Raw genomic sequence first — 14,412 nt, forward strand, 5'->3', positions numbered from 1 at the left:
CTTACCCCGCGTGGAGGAGCTGCTATCCTCCATCGGGCCCCAATGGTGGTGGTCCTAGCGATGGAGAGATCCGAGTATAGGTCGTTTGTAACCGACACAACGACGACGATTTATTCACCATCAAGGGCTCAACACTTGGCCCATGCCTGCAAGTCGACACGACGGACCCAATCGGACAACTCATGACAAGAAATTCAAGGAAAGCATCTTGCAATCACCGATGGATTGGACGGCGCCGAACCTCCGGAAAAGATTGAAAGCGTGAAGGATTCTGAACTTCCGGGGAGTTCGACCGCGTTGCTTGATGGGGGCGAGCGTACTCATCACACTCCCCATTTCGCTGCCTGAGTGACCTCACCGAGATATCTTTTCAATAATTCATGTCGCCACGAAGGAGGTGTGAAGGGTATTACTTGCCCGCGTTGAAAAGAGAGCGGGAAAGTATCCAGGCCGAGTATAATTGGCACTGTTTGAGCACGGGAGCGTTTTCGCTATGTTTGATTCGGACACTGGATGTACAGTACTGTACATGTGCATACGCCTATCAGTTGCATGCGCGTGCTGTTCGCTTTTGGGAAGCCTTGGGAAAAGTTTCCGGTGAAAGCGGATCGCGGGAAGATGTGCAGTGGGAGTTCCTGAACCCAAACGTTCGCAGAATGCTGTTGTTCTGATGTCACATATCTGAAAAAAGCAGTGCCTTCTCTCGCAGCGCTTTCCTACTACCCGCTCTGCTCTGTGGTATGTGGGCCAGTACCTGTATGTTTATATGTACCATACGCTCTGCACATGTTATGCACTCGCTCCACGGCCAGCGGAGTTTCGTACAACAGTATACGAAGATCGTGCGCTTTTGCTATGGAACTAACTACACTCCTCGTTGTCGTTCTCGGCGTCTTCGTTGCCATTCTGGCTCCCATCATCATCATCATCCGCCGCAGGCTCCAGCCCTTGAAACTGTGGGAGGTCCAAGTAGGATTGACAGTCAACCATACGCCCGAGTGGTTCTCCTCCGAGAGCCAGAGTGAAGTTTCGCATCACGTCTCGCATCCATCCCTCCACCGTATGCGCCGAAATGCGATCCAGCCCTTCATGGATAAGATGGGGCAGGTTGTCTTGGGTGGCTCGGATTTCGTGGCAGCGTATGGATGGCTTCACACTCCCAAACACCCACTCCGCACAACTGAAGAACGGTGTGGACGATGGGAGCAATTTGAGGGTATGGCCTGCATCTTGAATGATGTCTTTGATGATGCGGCGACGGTGAAGAGGCGCATTGTCCATAAGGAGGACTTGATTGGGCTCGTCAAGTCGGGGAAGCACATCTTCTCGGAGAAGGCTTCAAAGACGGCGGCCGTTGTGGTAGCTCCCATAGTTAAACAAGATGCCAAAACGCCGTGAACCCTTGAGACTGCGACAAGGAGGGTGTGGTCTGGGCCTCTCTGTCGGTCAACGTGAATAGGACGACGGCCTCGACGAGCCCGGCCCTGTTTGCGATGAAGCTGGAGGTTGAAACATGCCTTGTCAATATGAATGCAATTATCGAGCGAGAGGCGCTGCATAGCAAATTGTTGACACCATTCCTGGCGGCCAGGATGTTCGTGGGGTTATTGAAGTCTTCAGGCTCCGTTCGCATCAGTTTCAGGCGATACTGGTCGCTCCCCTTTGTATTGAGGTGCGCGCAAACGGTTCGTTGGGCAATGTGCGTATGAAAGTGCTCAATCATCATGTCGGTCACGGTTGCGATGGTGAGCGCGGGATCGGCATCGTATTTCTCTCGCACGAACTGGTCCATCTCCTCGGTCATTTTCTTGACTCTATTGTTGTTGGCGTGGGCTCTGTGGGTGTCCCCAGTGCGCTTCCACTTCTCGACAATGGATGAGATGGTTGCCCTTGGATATCCGAAGCGCCGTCCGGTTTCGCCGAGAGAAAGAGCTTCATACATGACTGAATGAATGATTTTCTCACGTATGTCGTTGGGAATCCTATTGTACTTGCCTCTCTGAGGCATACTGACTCTGTTGTGGCAAGGATGGATATCGACGGAGTTGTTGGGGAACAAACCAATGCAGGGAGGGCGAACGCAAATGAATCCGATGGACGTGCACGAAGGCGGAACAGGAGATGTCCATATGCTGGGTTGCCCTGAGATGGACATGTCCGACGCAAGCTGGAACGCGCGCTGGAACAACTGCGAGGAAGGGCCTCGGTTCTGCATCCACGTCCGCATGGCCAGCCCTCCCTTCCGCCACCTCAATGTGGACCGCCAACACCCCCTTCTCACCCCTCATCCCTCCCCGCACACCCTCTCCCCCCTTCCACCCCTCATTCCCATGTTGGTAAGCCCCTCAAAATACACCTCCCACTCCTAAACCCCACCCAATCCATCCTCATCCCCACCCGCACGCAGACCCCCGGCACCGACCGCCTCACCGGCCTCGTCCTCAGCCTCCTCAGCCTCTTCTTCTTCGTCTACTACACCCTCTGGACGATCATCCTCGTAAGCGCCCCGCATCCTTTCCCATCTCCCATGTTCGCAGATTGCTGACTGGCCCGGAATGATTGAATGATTCATCCAGCCGCTGGTGGACCCATCGCACCCGTTCGTGCGCGTGTTCCCGGACCCGTCGTGGGCGGTCCGCGGGCCCGTGGTGCTGTTTGTGGGGCTGACCGGGGCGGTCGGGGCGTTTGTGGCTGTTGTTATGATTCGGAGTGGGGGGTGAATTTCGGAGGTGCCGGATTGGGGGAGTGGACAAAGGCACGGCCAGACTGGGGAGCCGGCTTTTTGAGGATGGATGTATGGAGGCGGCGCCGCTATGGTAGCGCAGAGGGATTTTTGGAATGTGGGATGAGCAGGACACGGTGCGAATTGCATTGTCTGCAGGTCTTGGGTGAATCCCCCCGATCTGCTGTACATCTGTATGTACTGTAATATATGTATTCGGTCCAAAAAAAAACCCCACACATCCACGCTGGGTTCACATCCATCGATCGCAAATGTCCATTCGACCATCTCGCCGCTCATGCGTCATCATCACCGAACCTGCCGACCTTCTTCTCTTGAAGGGACACCACCCCCCGCACGCTCCAAAAAGAAAGCATGCCCCCACCACTCTGCTCCGCCAGCTCTGCGCCGACACCCGAACCCAACCCCGCTCCGTGCGTGGTCCCATTTCATCCGCCCGCGCCCGCAAAACCCGCATCTCACCCCCGCCGATAACACCCCAAACAAAACCCGCGTTCCCTGGGCATATCATAACTAAATCGCCCAAAAAACAAACCAAATCAGTACATTCACATCACTCCAAGCACGGCGGACTTTTTGCGGGGGGTACGTTACTTGACAACCGAACAAACGCCACAAAACCACCCCTCGCACCCCTCGCATCGTCGGCCCGCGGTGTCTGCGTGGGGGATCCGCGTCCCTCCCGTTCCACCCGCACGCCCGTCGGATGCGGCTACGGGGCGATCGCAGTGGGCGCATCTCCTTTCCGGGAGTGTGTGATGTACAAGTGGGTGCAGTACATGTGTATGTGTGTGCGTGGACACATTCCGGTCGGATGCGGATGTGAACCAGCGGGACAGGTCGGCGCCCTCCCTCTGCGTGTGGTCGCTTATGAGCGGTGGTGGAGGCACATGCAGAGTGTCCGCCCGCTCCCCCCGCCTCTCCAGGAACCGCAGCCTTTGCTGCGCCTCAAACAGCCTCTGTGTCGTCTTATCTACAACCAAAAACCCACTCTATCAACATCCCAAGCTCGAGACTGTGAACAGATGTGCGTGGGGGACGTTACCGTAGACCCCGGGCCAATCGACGTCCCCGCGCACGTACTTCCGCATGCTTTCGCAGGTCGGCGGGAAGGGGTTTGTGCGTTTTCGGCTGGGCGGGGGGCGTGGGGGAGGGGTGGCGGGAGGGGGAGAAGGGGCGGAGGCGGAGGCGGGGTTAGGATGATTGTGATTGGACATTGCCGTGAGCATCCTTGAGGGAGGGAGTATGAAGTCTGGATCCGCGCCGTGGGACGGTTGGGTTATGGGGATCGAGATGAAGGTGGACCGGAGGCTGCTGCTGATGTGGAGTTGCTGGGTGGCGTAATTGAGCTGCTGGCGGAGGTGTTCAAAACGCTCAACAGCTTCATCAGTCTTCAAAGGAGCAAGCCGACGAGAGTCCGAACGTGCCAGTCGCGTGTTGCTCTCGGACATCCAAAAAGACGGGTCTTTCGCTTGACACACCTCCACCAGTCAGTCCACCACGACGTTGCAGCGACAAAATGGTTTCTTATTTACAGTAGACGGTATGGTATGATACACCGCTGAACAGCATAATCAAATAGAAAAAAAAATGCAGTCGCATGTATGTACTCCCGTCTGCATATACGGGGCTTCCGTTCAATGGCCTCCGCAGTCGGACTTCAATCCATCAATCCTTATTGTGGCAGATAAACTGAAAGACGCCCATTCGGCACCCATCGGTCAGTTTTCAATGCAGTGGAACCAACTCAATGCAGTTTCCAATGTCAAAGGTATTGTACATATGTGTACGAGGAAAGCAACCGGTCTGATTGACGTTTTTGCCATCAAGATGTCTGAAGGGCACAAGTCTGTCCCATATCCAACTACATAACGCCGCCGCCTACTTGCTGACGCAATCAATCCCACACCCTTGAGCAACCGATACCGTTGTTATGATTTGCTCGAGTCAACGGTGCGGTGGTCCTTCCGCAGACCTCCATCATCGTCGCATCTCCATCCTCTATGCGTTACCTTCCATCCTCTGTCACTGTACGCCGTATGTGTCTATGATTTCGCTGACGGTACTAACCTGTGCTATATCCGACGGAACGATGTTAGGCGGAATGTTCGAGCGAGATGGTTCATACCTTCAAAATATCCCATATCGGCCCTTGCGTATCGATCAAACGATGGACATGGTAACATTGATTCGTCTGTCCACTCCAGATCCACCCATCCTAATCCCCGCCCCCTCCTCTTCGCCCAACTCAAAACATCTAAATATCTTTCATTCCTTTATTCCTTGGCGTTCTCGCACCGATCTGGCTTGCCAAATCCAGCCACCTTCAGCGTACGCAGCACACCCTCCTCGTCGATATACCTTGCGGCGCTCTTTGTTCACAATCTCACCGTTGCGCTTGCTGAGCTTGTAGCACGAGCCCATCGGAGAATGAAAGGGAATGCAGGGTTGCTTTTTGCCACGAGGAATTGCGTAATCTTCGTATCCTCGAACTCGTTGCTCCCTCCGATTATCTATCCATGTGGTGACCACTCGGACCCTAATCGTCTTTGCATTATTGTGCCATAGACCTCAACGGTGAAGGAGCTTCCAAAAACGCTGCTGTTGGGCTAGACATCTTGGCATGCGTGGATATGTTCGCTGATTCCTGTTCATGCACTGGGAGCGCTCAGGGACTCGGAAGACTGTGGTGGAGCCCGGTTCCAGAAGTGTATATTGTAGTGCAGTGTATGTGTGCTTCCGCCGACGGGGCTTTGCAAGTTGGTCTGAATTGGTCAGAATTGTGTAAGTGAAAGTGGACTCTGACGAGTTGCGCGAACTTCAGAGTTTTTGGCATCCCGCACCAGGTTGCAGACATTGCTTGCCCATCTGTCCTCCGCAAAGAAGCCCAGCACAGCAATGTCTGGAGTAATAACAAACCCCGTGCAGGTACATACCACCATCACCACACCCTCCTACTCCGGCTAGCCCCTTCCACCCTCCCACTCGAGTCCCCGCGATTAACCCCCCATTCTCCCCTAGCTCGGCACAAAAGCGCACAAAATCTACGTGACCCGCCTGTACCGTCGCTCCCTCCGCCTCGCACAGGACTGGTACTGGCAACGAGTGGAGTTCCGCCAGAAGGCGGTGCAGATCCGGCAGCTGTTCGATGAGGGGAAACAATTGGACAACCCGAAGCATGTGGAGGCGTTGTTGGGGAAGACGGAATTGATATTGGCGACGTATTATCACCCGCAGCCTTACTTCAGTACGTATGCTAGGACTGGAGTTGGAGGCGGGGGAGCGGGGAGAGTTGGATATGGAGAAGGGGGGGCTGGGACATTATCGCGGAATCCTTGGGGTGACACGGCAGGATCGCCTCTCGAGCCTGCCTTCCTCGCCGCTGATACAGTCACCAACGCATATCTGACGCCTCTTCTTCTCCTTTCCACAAATAGGCCCGGCAGCACCAGGCGGTTCCAAGTGGGAGCGAAACATTCCATTCCCAGAGGAGGTAAGCAAGCGCCTTCAACCTCTTCTCACATTCCTTTACCGCCCTAGCCCCCCCCCCAACCTGACCCCCCGTTCTTCCATCTTGCAGCTTATCAAACGCGGCGTCACCATCTTCGACAACAACTAAAAAAAGAAGCGGGAATCGGAACGCCAAAAAACCCCCCCGTCGGGCTCGTGTTTCTTTTATCGTCAGACTCTTCCCCCCTTTTGTGCGCTTCTTAGGCCCCTCCAATATACCCATATGGGAAAAAAAAAGAAAGTCGCTTTCTCTCCCTCGTCGTTCTCCCGATTACTGGTGGGCGGGAAGTTCGAGTCTGTAAGCAGCGGGAAAAAAAATCGTGGGATTGCTTTCCGCAGACGCTGGTTTTGGGGGGACCCAGGGACAACCCCGATATCCACCCGGTCGAGCACGATTTAGCAGTTGGAGACTCGGGGGGGCACAGACAAAGGATATGTGTCCCATTCAAGGATTCGGAGTGCTGGATGAAAAACCATACTGGCTGGCGGACGGCGCTTGGCGAGCACGGGAGGGATTAAGGGGACGGGCTGATGTTTGTTCCGATCTACCGACAGTGGGGGATTTTGATGAAAACATCCCACCGCAATGCAGGATTAGGCTCCGAGACCAGATCACCGTTTCGGGATATTCCACACTCTTCCATTCCAACCGACCGACCAAACCCCGGGCCATTTACCAGACCCAACGTTGGGCGAACAAACCCGGACTCCTTTCAAATTTTCCCACAATGGCACACAAAACAAACCCCCATTTCGGCACTAACACGGGTCTGAGGGGGGGAAACTTCTTTATATTCTGTACACCGGCAGGCCATTACAAAATTGTGAAACTTGTTGTATGTTGATGGGGGATGTACGGGAAGGTAGCTATGTTCCGCCCTTCCCCGACCTTCCAGGGGACGATTCTATACAAGGGGGTTTAATATGAAAGCGCGCTGGGACCGTCTCATGCACCGCACGCGTCGCCCTCAAATATTTCACAACAGCTCGCATTTTTCATCCGAGCACAACCAAAACCGCCGCCGGCAAACCCGTCCCCCGTTCCATACCCTCCGTCTGCCCTGCATCCACACCAGCATTCGCATTCGCAGGGGCCCCACCCGCAGGATTCCTCCCCCCACTCCCAAACATCTCCCAAATCCTCCTCAAAAACCCTCTTCGTTCCGGCGGGGTCTGATCCTGCGTTTGGCGGGAGGTGTCCACTGAGAAGGGGAGCGGTTCGTCGGATGTCGGGGGACGGCCGAGGGGGGTGAAGGGGTTGAAGGGGGTTTGCGGGGTGGTGGGTGTTGTTGTTGTGGGTGCGGTGGGTGTTGTGGAGACCGCCTTTTCGCGGCAAAGGGGGCAGGAGTTGACGTATTGGGTTAGCCACTGTTGGATGCGAGAGAAGGCAGTTTGTGAGTATATTTCGCGTATAAAGATATGTTATTTGATCGAGCGGATTTGAGAGACTGACCTGATCCAAGCAAGGTTTATGGAATCCATGCCGGCACCCCATAACGCGAATTTCATCATCTGCTTCATACGGCGACAGGCAAATCATACACTTTTCGCGGGTGGCGGGTACCAAGTCCTCGATCCGCAGGGAGACGCGGCGAGACGATTCCGTCGGCTTATCCTCCTGCGTCTCCATCTCCGTTTCCGTCTCCGTTTTTCGCCCTTTGCCTTTATCCTCCTCAACAGGTTCGAGCGGTGGTGGCCCGTCAATGTCCATGCTGACTTGTGAGTTATCGCTGAACTTGAAAACAGGCAGTTCCCTATCCACGTCGTCCATGGTGGCGTTCCGTGGACGCGCTGGACCGAGCAACTCCGCCAACCGTAGAAAATCTTCGTACGACATGCCGCCCCCACCGGCTGGCATGCCCGCCCCGGTTCCACCGCCAGCGGCTCCATCCTCCATGGCCAGTTCGTCGGCGATGTCGAGACTGAGGGTTCCACCTAAGAGTCCGCCTGGCCCGTTCATAGAGCCCTCTCGGAGCATGTTGGTGACTATTTGTAACATGATGGAGATGGCGAGCTCTTCTACGATGTTGCGTGCCGGTCGTGGGCTAACTTGCATTTGCATCGGAAGGATGCGGTGTGTATGCGGGCTAGCGGCGCCGCCGGTCGGTGGATCAGATGAAGCCGTTCCTGGTTGTCTAGCATTGCCTGCAGTGGCCGTAGCTTGGGTAGAGTTTGAGGCGCCTTGCGATGGCGAGGAGGCTTCACCGAACAATGATGGCAAGACGGCAATTTCACTCAGGGCATCTCTTAGACTTCCGCTCGGTGGTTGCCCCGGTCCCAACGGATGCCCACTGCCTTGATTTGTTTGCGCAGTGGGGGCGCCAGTCTGTGTGCCTGTCTGTGTTGGCAGACCGCCTGCTGCCGCTCCCGCTTCAGATGGGATGAAGTAGATCATGAAACTCATCGATCTCCTGGCTAACGCTTCGGCTTCTGCTGGTGAGAGGTCTGCAGGTGGCGTGGCACCCGTCCCTTCCGCCGAGGTATTCGCATTCTCGGCTGTTGGTTCAGATGTATCCGAAATTCCCAACCCGCCTGGTATGCCTGTGGAAGACGGACCGACAGACGCACTTGGAGCGGAGTCGCTGGAGAACTCGCCAAAGAGGCCTCTGCTCCGGGATGATGGTTCTGCCGATGAGGTAGCGCTCGAGTCCCCTGCGTTCCTTGTTTGTGAATTAGTGCCTGCTGCGCGATTGGCCCCCGCTGTTCGATCCCTACTTGATCGCCCAATGAGGATCAGAACCGGGATAGGAGTTCGTGAGGCATCAGGCCCGGGTAGAGTAGCGTGCGTAGACCGACTGCCACGACCTGGCCGCACGGTCCGCTGTCTGATACGGTCACGTATCGCTCGAAGGAACGGAGACCTGAGGCTTGTGGAAGGCTCAGCAGCTGCTTCATTCTGCGGTCCTGCCCCCGCCGCACTCTGCGCAAGTGTAGCATTCAGTAACTCGGAAAAATCTGGGATCGCTGGTGGTTGAGTCGCCGAATTGGTCTCTGGATTCGAGGCGGAGGCGGGGTTTGGTGTGCGGGCATCCATTGAGCTGAGGAAGGCTTCCAGCATGGCTCGAAACGCGGGATTTGAGTCGGGATCTGTCGCCGTCCGAGTCCGAGCTTCTCGGGCACGCGATTCGTCAACAGTTGCCGATGTGGGTGATGGCGGTGTGTGATACTGCTCCCATGTTTCAGGGGCCTCTTGGCTTGATGCTGGATCTGGCAGGGAGGAAACAAGCGGTTAGTCTCATCTCGAAGGTTCTGAAGACCTCTTCCACAGCCCATGCGACTCACCAGACGATCCCGAGGCGCTGGGTCGGCTATCAAGCTGCGGTGTTGAGATGTCCATGTCCATGGGTTCACTTTCATCTTCCTCAACGACCCTCGAAGGCACTGAAGTTCTCCGCCTAAGCCTCCTTCGTAAACCTTCAGAACTTCCGGGCTGAGTTGCCTGAGAACTCGAACTTCCCGCGTCTCTCGCGGAGCGAAGCCTTCTGAGAACTCTAAGAGCCTGTGCTCGCGCATGCGACGACGGTCCGTCTTCTTCCGCAGAGCTGTTACCGATCGGATTCGACCCTGAACTGTGCACCACAAGTCCTTCCGAAGTCACGATTTGGCCCCGATTCTGGGCAGCGCGGCTGATCAGCGAGGATGGGATCAACGGCAAGTAGTTAGAAAGCTCACGCCTGCGGCTGTTTCTGTGATCCGAGTGACGGTGCACTAGCCTAGACGGGGATTCTATTTGCTGAGGAGTAGCTACGAGTATGATTGCGTAGGATTATCAGTCAACACGTCAAGAACGACTGCCACCCGCAACCACCGGCCTCACAGAAACCTACCTTCATTGGGTGCCGCTGACCGCAAGGCTTCCTGCTCGTCGGGTTGCGTGTCGGGCGGAGGTATTGTCGACTGCTGGCTCCCCATGTTTGTATTGCCGAAACTTGAAGTGGGATACGAAGCGGTCGCAACTCCGCAAAAGCGGCGCACGTACAGTACTTCACGGGTTGGTGGTGCTGCTAATGGACCGGCAGGAACGTAGCGGGGCAGGGTGTTATCCTTTTCCGCAGCCGGGGCGGGATGAGGCTACAGTCGTTGGGTTTTAATTAGCGGCGGGGCAGCTATATGCGGGGAATAGCTTGCAGGATTGGGTGCGTGGGAAAGCCCGTTCGTTGGTCGTCGGGCCGTCGTCCCCTTGTTATGATTTGATATGGAGCACCTCCGACTACTATTGAGCCATCGACGTGGCCACACACAGTTTTCTACGTATTCATCACTGTTACTAATCACTAGCGAGAAGTCACTGTCTCACGTGACCGGGTTATCTTCTGGGAGTCTTCTGCCCATGTCCGAGCGAGACTCATGATGCCGAATCGGACGGCGTGCGTTATCACGCGAAACGTCACAACCACAAAATGCGGGAATGTCATGCCCCCCCCCGCCCCCCCTTCCCCCCTTTTGAGGATGCTGACAACAACAACCCCCGGAACTGTGCTTTGTGCTTTTGGCAACCTGCAACTGCAACTGCATATCCTCAGAACACAGCTTTCTCCCACCCACCACCACCGCTCTGCCCATAAGCACAACTTATCCGGACGCACTGGGTCGTCCTTCTCCGCTCCAAAGTCAAGGACGCAAACTCTCGAAAACTCATTCCAATATCTCCGTCTCCGAACCTCCTGCTGCGATTTTCCAACTATCTGTCGCTTCCTATCGGAACAGTTCCAGTCTCCCTCGCAGTACAACCACAACCAGCCAGACAGACCTCTACACCCTTCAACAAAAGCTAGAGTCTATCGGCGGTGATTGTCGTTCCGAATGCCCAAGCACTCGAAGGGGGTGTACATTCCCTTGGCTGCACCCCCTTTCGCATCCTATGAGTCCGACGAATACGACGAAGACTCGGAAGCCGTCCCATTCTCTGCAGGATTTGCTGCCTTGGAAAGGGAAGAGGAGGGGGAGGAGGAGGCCGCAGGAGCGGCTGCGGGAGGGTTTGTTGCCTCTCAGAGTTATACACAGAGTCAGCAGATAAGACATGGATATCCACGTCCGTCGCAACCGGGGCCTTCAAAGTACATGAGCCCGTATGCGGAGCCCTCGTCAATCGAGCAGGATATAGATCCTCGGAATGCGGATTTCGAAAACAACCCAGCAGGGTTTATGGCTGGACCTGCCGATTCGATGCTGGCAAAGCTCTTACCTTCAGAAGATGAAACGCCGATATATGTCGATGTCGAGAATCGACAATATAGGGACACCGCCTTTTCCGCAATTTACACTGGTGCCATGTTAGCCATGTTAATCACTGGAATCATTCTCTTTGCCACGACTGAGGTATGAAGATCTGCCGAGGATGGACTTGCCGGATATCTTTTTACGGGTTGCAATCGCTTATGCAACTCATAATAGAGCAGCGGAACGGATCCTATCCTTCCCCGACCGATCTACAGTACTCTCAAAGACTCCTACAGTAAGCATAAGTGTACTCACTTTTACAGCTGAGATTCGTCTAATTTGGCACAAATTCATCCAGAATTACTTTGCTTGACGATATCCGGGTCATTATTAGCCTGTTTCATATGGTTATATACACTCAAAGCCTTTGTGCGGGTAAGTTCCGCTTCTGCAAACCCAAAGCCAGCTATCCAATCACTCACCATCAAAAACCTCCCCACTCCCAGCCCGTTGTAGTGCTAACAATCGCACTGATACCCGTAACATGCATCGGTTTCTTCGCCACCATCCTCACGCTCTCCCTTCTCGGCAAAGCGCACGATAAACCGTATCTGGGCGTCCAGTACGATGGCATGATTGGTGTCGCAGTTACAAGTTTATTGGGAGGCGTTGCGTCTGGGTACTACCTTGTGCGGAAGAGGAGGGAGATTGATCAGACCATTCATATATTGCAGGTGGGACTTGGGCGGCCTGGAAGATGGGTCTAGATGATTATGCTCATGTTTCTCGGCCTTTTTTTTTTATCTCGCAGCTCTCCTGCGATATCCTTCGAACGAATCCTGGCATCTTCATCGTCTCGATCACGTTAACCTTGGGGTACCTTGCATTTGCGGTCGTATGGCTGCTTATGTTCAATCGATTGTTTTTGCGGGGATGGGGAGATAATGATTCGTCTGGTGCGTAGTTTTGCGAGACCTCGCTCATCGACTTACGACGAGTATACTGACATTGTGATTCAGGCATTGCGCACTGGCATATGGCCGGCGGGACCGGATGGGCGGTCTCCTACTACATCCTCATGTTTTTCTGGACGTCGTCTGTTTTCAAGAATGTCGAGAAAGTGACGATTGCTGGCGTGGTTGGGGAGTGGTATTTCCAACGGTAAGGGAACCTGGAGGTAAGTTACTTTCCTGCGAAATGTATCGCCTACTGACGTCTGCGCACTTTCCCACTTCAGAGCGGAAGGCTCAGTCTCCCACAACCGAACCTACAAAAACTTCACCTCCTCCCTCACAACCTCCTTCGGCTCCATCTGCCTCGCCTCCCTCATCCTCGGCCTCATCCAATCCCTCCAACTGTCCATCCGCCTCGCCCGCCGCTTAACCGGCTCCAATGGCGCCCTCCACCGCCTCCTCACCGCCTGCCTCGACTGCTACGGCCAGCTCGCCGACAACGTCACCTCCTACGCCCTCGTCTACGCCGGCCTCACGGGCTCATCCTTCCCTGCCTCGTGTTACAGCACCACCCGCGTATTCCGCCGGAATCTGGTCCTGGGCTTGGTGACGAGCACGGTGACGCGCTTGATTATGGGCCTGGCGACGGCGGGGATTGCGTTGGCGAGTGGGAGTGTGGCCTTCTTTTTTGCGAGCAGGAGGTTGGAGAGCCCGTTTGCGTACGTGGTCGGGGCGGTGGGGACGGTTATTCCGTATTATCTGGTGCAGGTGCTGAATCATGCTGTGCAGAACACGTAAGTGCCGAGGGGAATCATGCTGGGTGTCGGCATGATTGCGCAGTATTCACCGGCGGACTGAAATAATTGAATTCTGTTTTACAGCGTCGACGCAACATTCATGTGCTACCTCATGGACGTAGACCGAAACGCGGTGAACTGCGAAAGTGCCCACCGCATATTCGGGTCCCTAACAAGTTGACCGGCCCCCACCCCGCCTTCTCCTTTTCTTTTTTCCTTCGTTAGTATGATTTTTTGTTTGCATGATACCTTTTTGCTTTTCGTTCCTGTAAATCTTTTTGTTTTCGTGGGCGTTTTTTCCTTACCTTTTCCGTGATGTTCTGGAGTCGCTCTATTTGCTTCGCTTATCCAGGTTACTATGGGCAGGAATCTTTGGAGCCAATCAATGCCAAATATCCGTCGTGCCGCTTCTGTGATATTCAGTAGTAGCCTCCCGGCTCCCGAGATGAAATGGACATGGTTGGGGTGTGCGTATGTCCTCTTCCCTGTCCTGAATCCGCATTGCACGTCGGGAAATGCGTTACATAAGCACCAAACCCACGCGTTCAGACCCCGTCAATCGCGGAAAAAGGGGTCAATCTAGCACTTGTTGCAGGATCTCGACTCCTGGGTGGGTTGGGGCAGGAGAGTAAGAGGAGAGTGGCAGGAGCAGAAGAAGATGAACAGGAGGGGCAGTAAGATTAGCGAGACACATTCTTACGTAGACAGGAAGGTGCAAGGGATGGAGGGGCGAGGTGCAGTCCGGAGATAACTACTGTACGTACGAGGACGGCGGTAAACGTGTGGGCGGGAGCTGCTGAACGCAAAAGATTGTTGTGACTGTGGGTTTTATTATTGCAGCTGGTGGGGAGCGATATGGTGTCCTTTGCGGTCTGTGAGCCGATGGACTCCGGAATTGGACATCATCCGTTTCGAAAGCAGATAGGAAAATGCCCCACATGACAAGATTGTCTGTTGCCCGCGTCCCCCACGCTTCATCTTCCAGTGATCAATGCATTTTCACCTTCATCGGGTTACTTGCGTCTCGGCTCGGCTTGAAAAATCGGAACATTGCCCTTGGGAATCTCCCCGGTTAATTCAAGCGGCGGATGCATGGAGCTTTCGCAACCTGACGACCAGGGGTGCTCGCAGTGGTGATGACTGAGGTGGATTCCTTGAGCAGCTCCGTGGCCAGTGATGAGAACCGAGAGCCTGCTAGGACTGGACGAAGCCATGTACATTTCCTAAATCTAGATTTTAGAAACCAGCC

General features: G+C 54.8%; 6 protein-coding genes across 6 annotated transcripts; 5 read left to right on the forward strand and 1 right to left on the reverse strand.

The window, feature by feature from the left end:
• Nucleotides 1-695: 695 nt before the first annotated feature.
• EV422DRAFT_614732 (uncharacterized protein) lies at nt 696-1,335 on the forward strand (the record flags this gene model as incomplete). Its single annotated transcript, XM_053073933.1, has 1 exon — nt 696-1,335. A coding segment is annotated over exon 1 (549 nt), but the record flags the coding sequence as incomplete, so codon positions are not given.
• Nucleotides 1,336-2,147: 812 nt separating this feature from the next.
• EV422DRAFT_566663 (dolichol phosphate-mannose biosynthesis regulatory protein-domain-containing protein) lies at nt 2,148-2,720 on the forward strand (the record flags this gene model as incomplete). Its single annotated transcript, XM_053072459.1, has 3 exons — nt 2,148-2,336; nt 2,408-2,497; nt 2,577-2,720. The coding sequence occupies 3 exons, from the start codon at nt 2,148-2,150 to the stop codon at nt 2,718-2,720; spliced, it is 423 nt and encodes a 140-aa protein (XP_052926635.1).
• A 1,607-nt stretch (nt 2,721-4,327) lies between these two features.
• EV422DRAFT_421826 (uncharacterized protein) lies at nt 4,328-5,283 on the forward strand. The gene has a single exon (XM_053067109.1). It carries the CDS (start codon nt 4,677-4,679, stop codon nt 5,154-5,156), a length of 480 nt encoding a protein of 159 aa, XP_052926636.1. The 5' UTR covers nt 4,328-4,676; the 3' UTR covers nt 5,157-5,283.
• Nucleotides 5,284-5,537: 254 nt separating this feature from the next.
• EV422DRAFT_526154 (uncharacterized protein) lies at nt 5,538-6,680 on the forward strand. The gene is made up of 4 exons (XM_053070114.1): nt 5,538-5,671; nt 5,765-5,990; nt 6,181-6,236; nt 6,324-6,680. The coding sequence occupies exons 1-4, from the start codon at nt 5,642-5,644 to the stop codon at nt 6,360-6,362; spliced, it is 351 nt and encodes a 116-aa protein (XP_052926637.1). The 5' UTR covers nt 5,538-5,641; the 3' UTR covers nt 6,363-6,680.
• A 320-nt stretch (nt 6,681-7,000) lies between these two features.
• EV422DRAFT_422015 (uncharacterized protein) lies at nt 7,001-10,421 on the reverse strand. Its single transcript, XM_053067110.1, has 5 exons — nt 10,081-10,421; nt 9,973-9,997; nt 9,824-9,897; nt 7,707-8,794; nt 7,001-7,621 (listed from the first exon to the last, which is right to left on the reverse strand). Exons 1-5 carry the CDS (start codon nt 10,163-10,165, stop codon nt 7,250-7,252), a joined length of 1,644 nt encoding a protein of 547 aa, XP_052926638.1. The 5' UTR covers nt 10,166-10,421; the 3' UTR covers nt 7,001-7,249.
• Nucleotides 10,422-10,690: 269 nt separating this feature from the next.
• On the forward strand, nt 10,691-13,745 carry EV422DRAFT_526158 (plasma-membrane choline transporter-domain-containing protein). The gene is made up of 8 exons (XM_053070115.1): nt 10,691-11,572; nt 11,648-11,708; nt 11,772-11,848; nt 11,920-12,147; nt 12,225-12,369; nt 12,433-12,574; nt 12,651-13,160; nt 13,248-13,745. The coding sequence occupies exons 1-8, from the start codon at nt 11,057-11,059 to the stop codon at nt 13,342-13,344; spliced, it is 1,776 nt and encodes a 591-aa protein (XP_052926639.1). The 5' UTR covers nt 10,691-11,056; the 3' UTR covers nt 13,345-13,745.
• The last annotated feature ends 667 nt before the right edge of the window (nt 13,746-14,412 follow it).

This window comes from Fimicolochytrium jonesii (genome assembly GCF_025526975.1).
Source record: "Fimicolochytrium jonesii strain JEL569 chromosome Unknown EV422scaffold_8, whole genome shotgun sequence".
Lineage (NCBI taxonomy): Eukaryota > Fungi > Chytridiomycota > Chytridiomycetes > Spizellomycetales > Powellomycetaceae > Fimicolochytrium > Fimicolochytrium jonesii.

Coding starts and splice junctions, on each gene's coding strand:
- EV422DRAFT_421826 (XM_053067109.1), top strand. CDS start 4,677: ATGATTTGCTCGAGTCAACGGTGCGGTGGTCCTTCCGCAGACCTCCAT.
- EV422DRAFT_526154 (XM_053070114.1), top strand. CDS start 5,642: ATGTCTGGAGTAATAACAAACCCCGTGCAG. Junction 5,672..5,764: donor TAATAACAAACCCCGTGCAG/GTACATACCACC, acceptor ATTCTCCCCTAG/CTCGGCACAAAAGCGCACAA. Junction 6,237..6,323: donor ACATTCCATTCCCAGAGGAG/GTAAGCAAGCGC, acceptor TCCATCTTGCAG/CTTATCAAACGCGGCGTCAC.
- EV422DRAFT_422015 (XM_053067110.1), bottom strand. CDS start 10,165: ATGGGGAGCCAGCAGTCGACAATACCTCCGCCCGACACGCAACCCGAC. Junction 8,795..9,823: donor GGAAGGACTTGTGGTGCACA/GTTCAGGGTCGA, acceptor CGTCTTCCACAG/GCATACCAGGCGGGTTGGGA. Junction 7,622..7,706: donor ATAAACCTTGCTTGGATCAG/GTCAGTCTCTCA, acceptor CGCATCCAACAG/TGGCTAACCCAATACGTCAA.
- EV422DRAFT_526158 (XM_053070115.1), top strand. CDS start 11,057: ATGCCCAAGCACTCGAAGGGGGTGTACATTCCCTTGGCTGCACCCCCT. Junction 11,709..11,771: donor TACTCTCAAAGACTCCTACA/GTAAGCATAAGT, acceptor AAATTCATCCAG/AATTACTTTGCTTGACGATA. Junction 11,849..11,919: donor CACTCAAAGCCTTTGTGCGG/GTAAGTTCCGCT, acceptor CCCCACTCCCAG/CCCGTTGTAGTGCTAACAAT.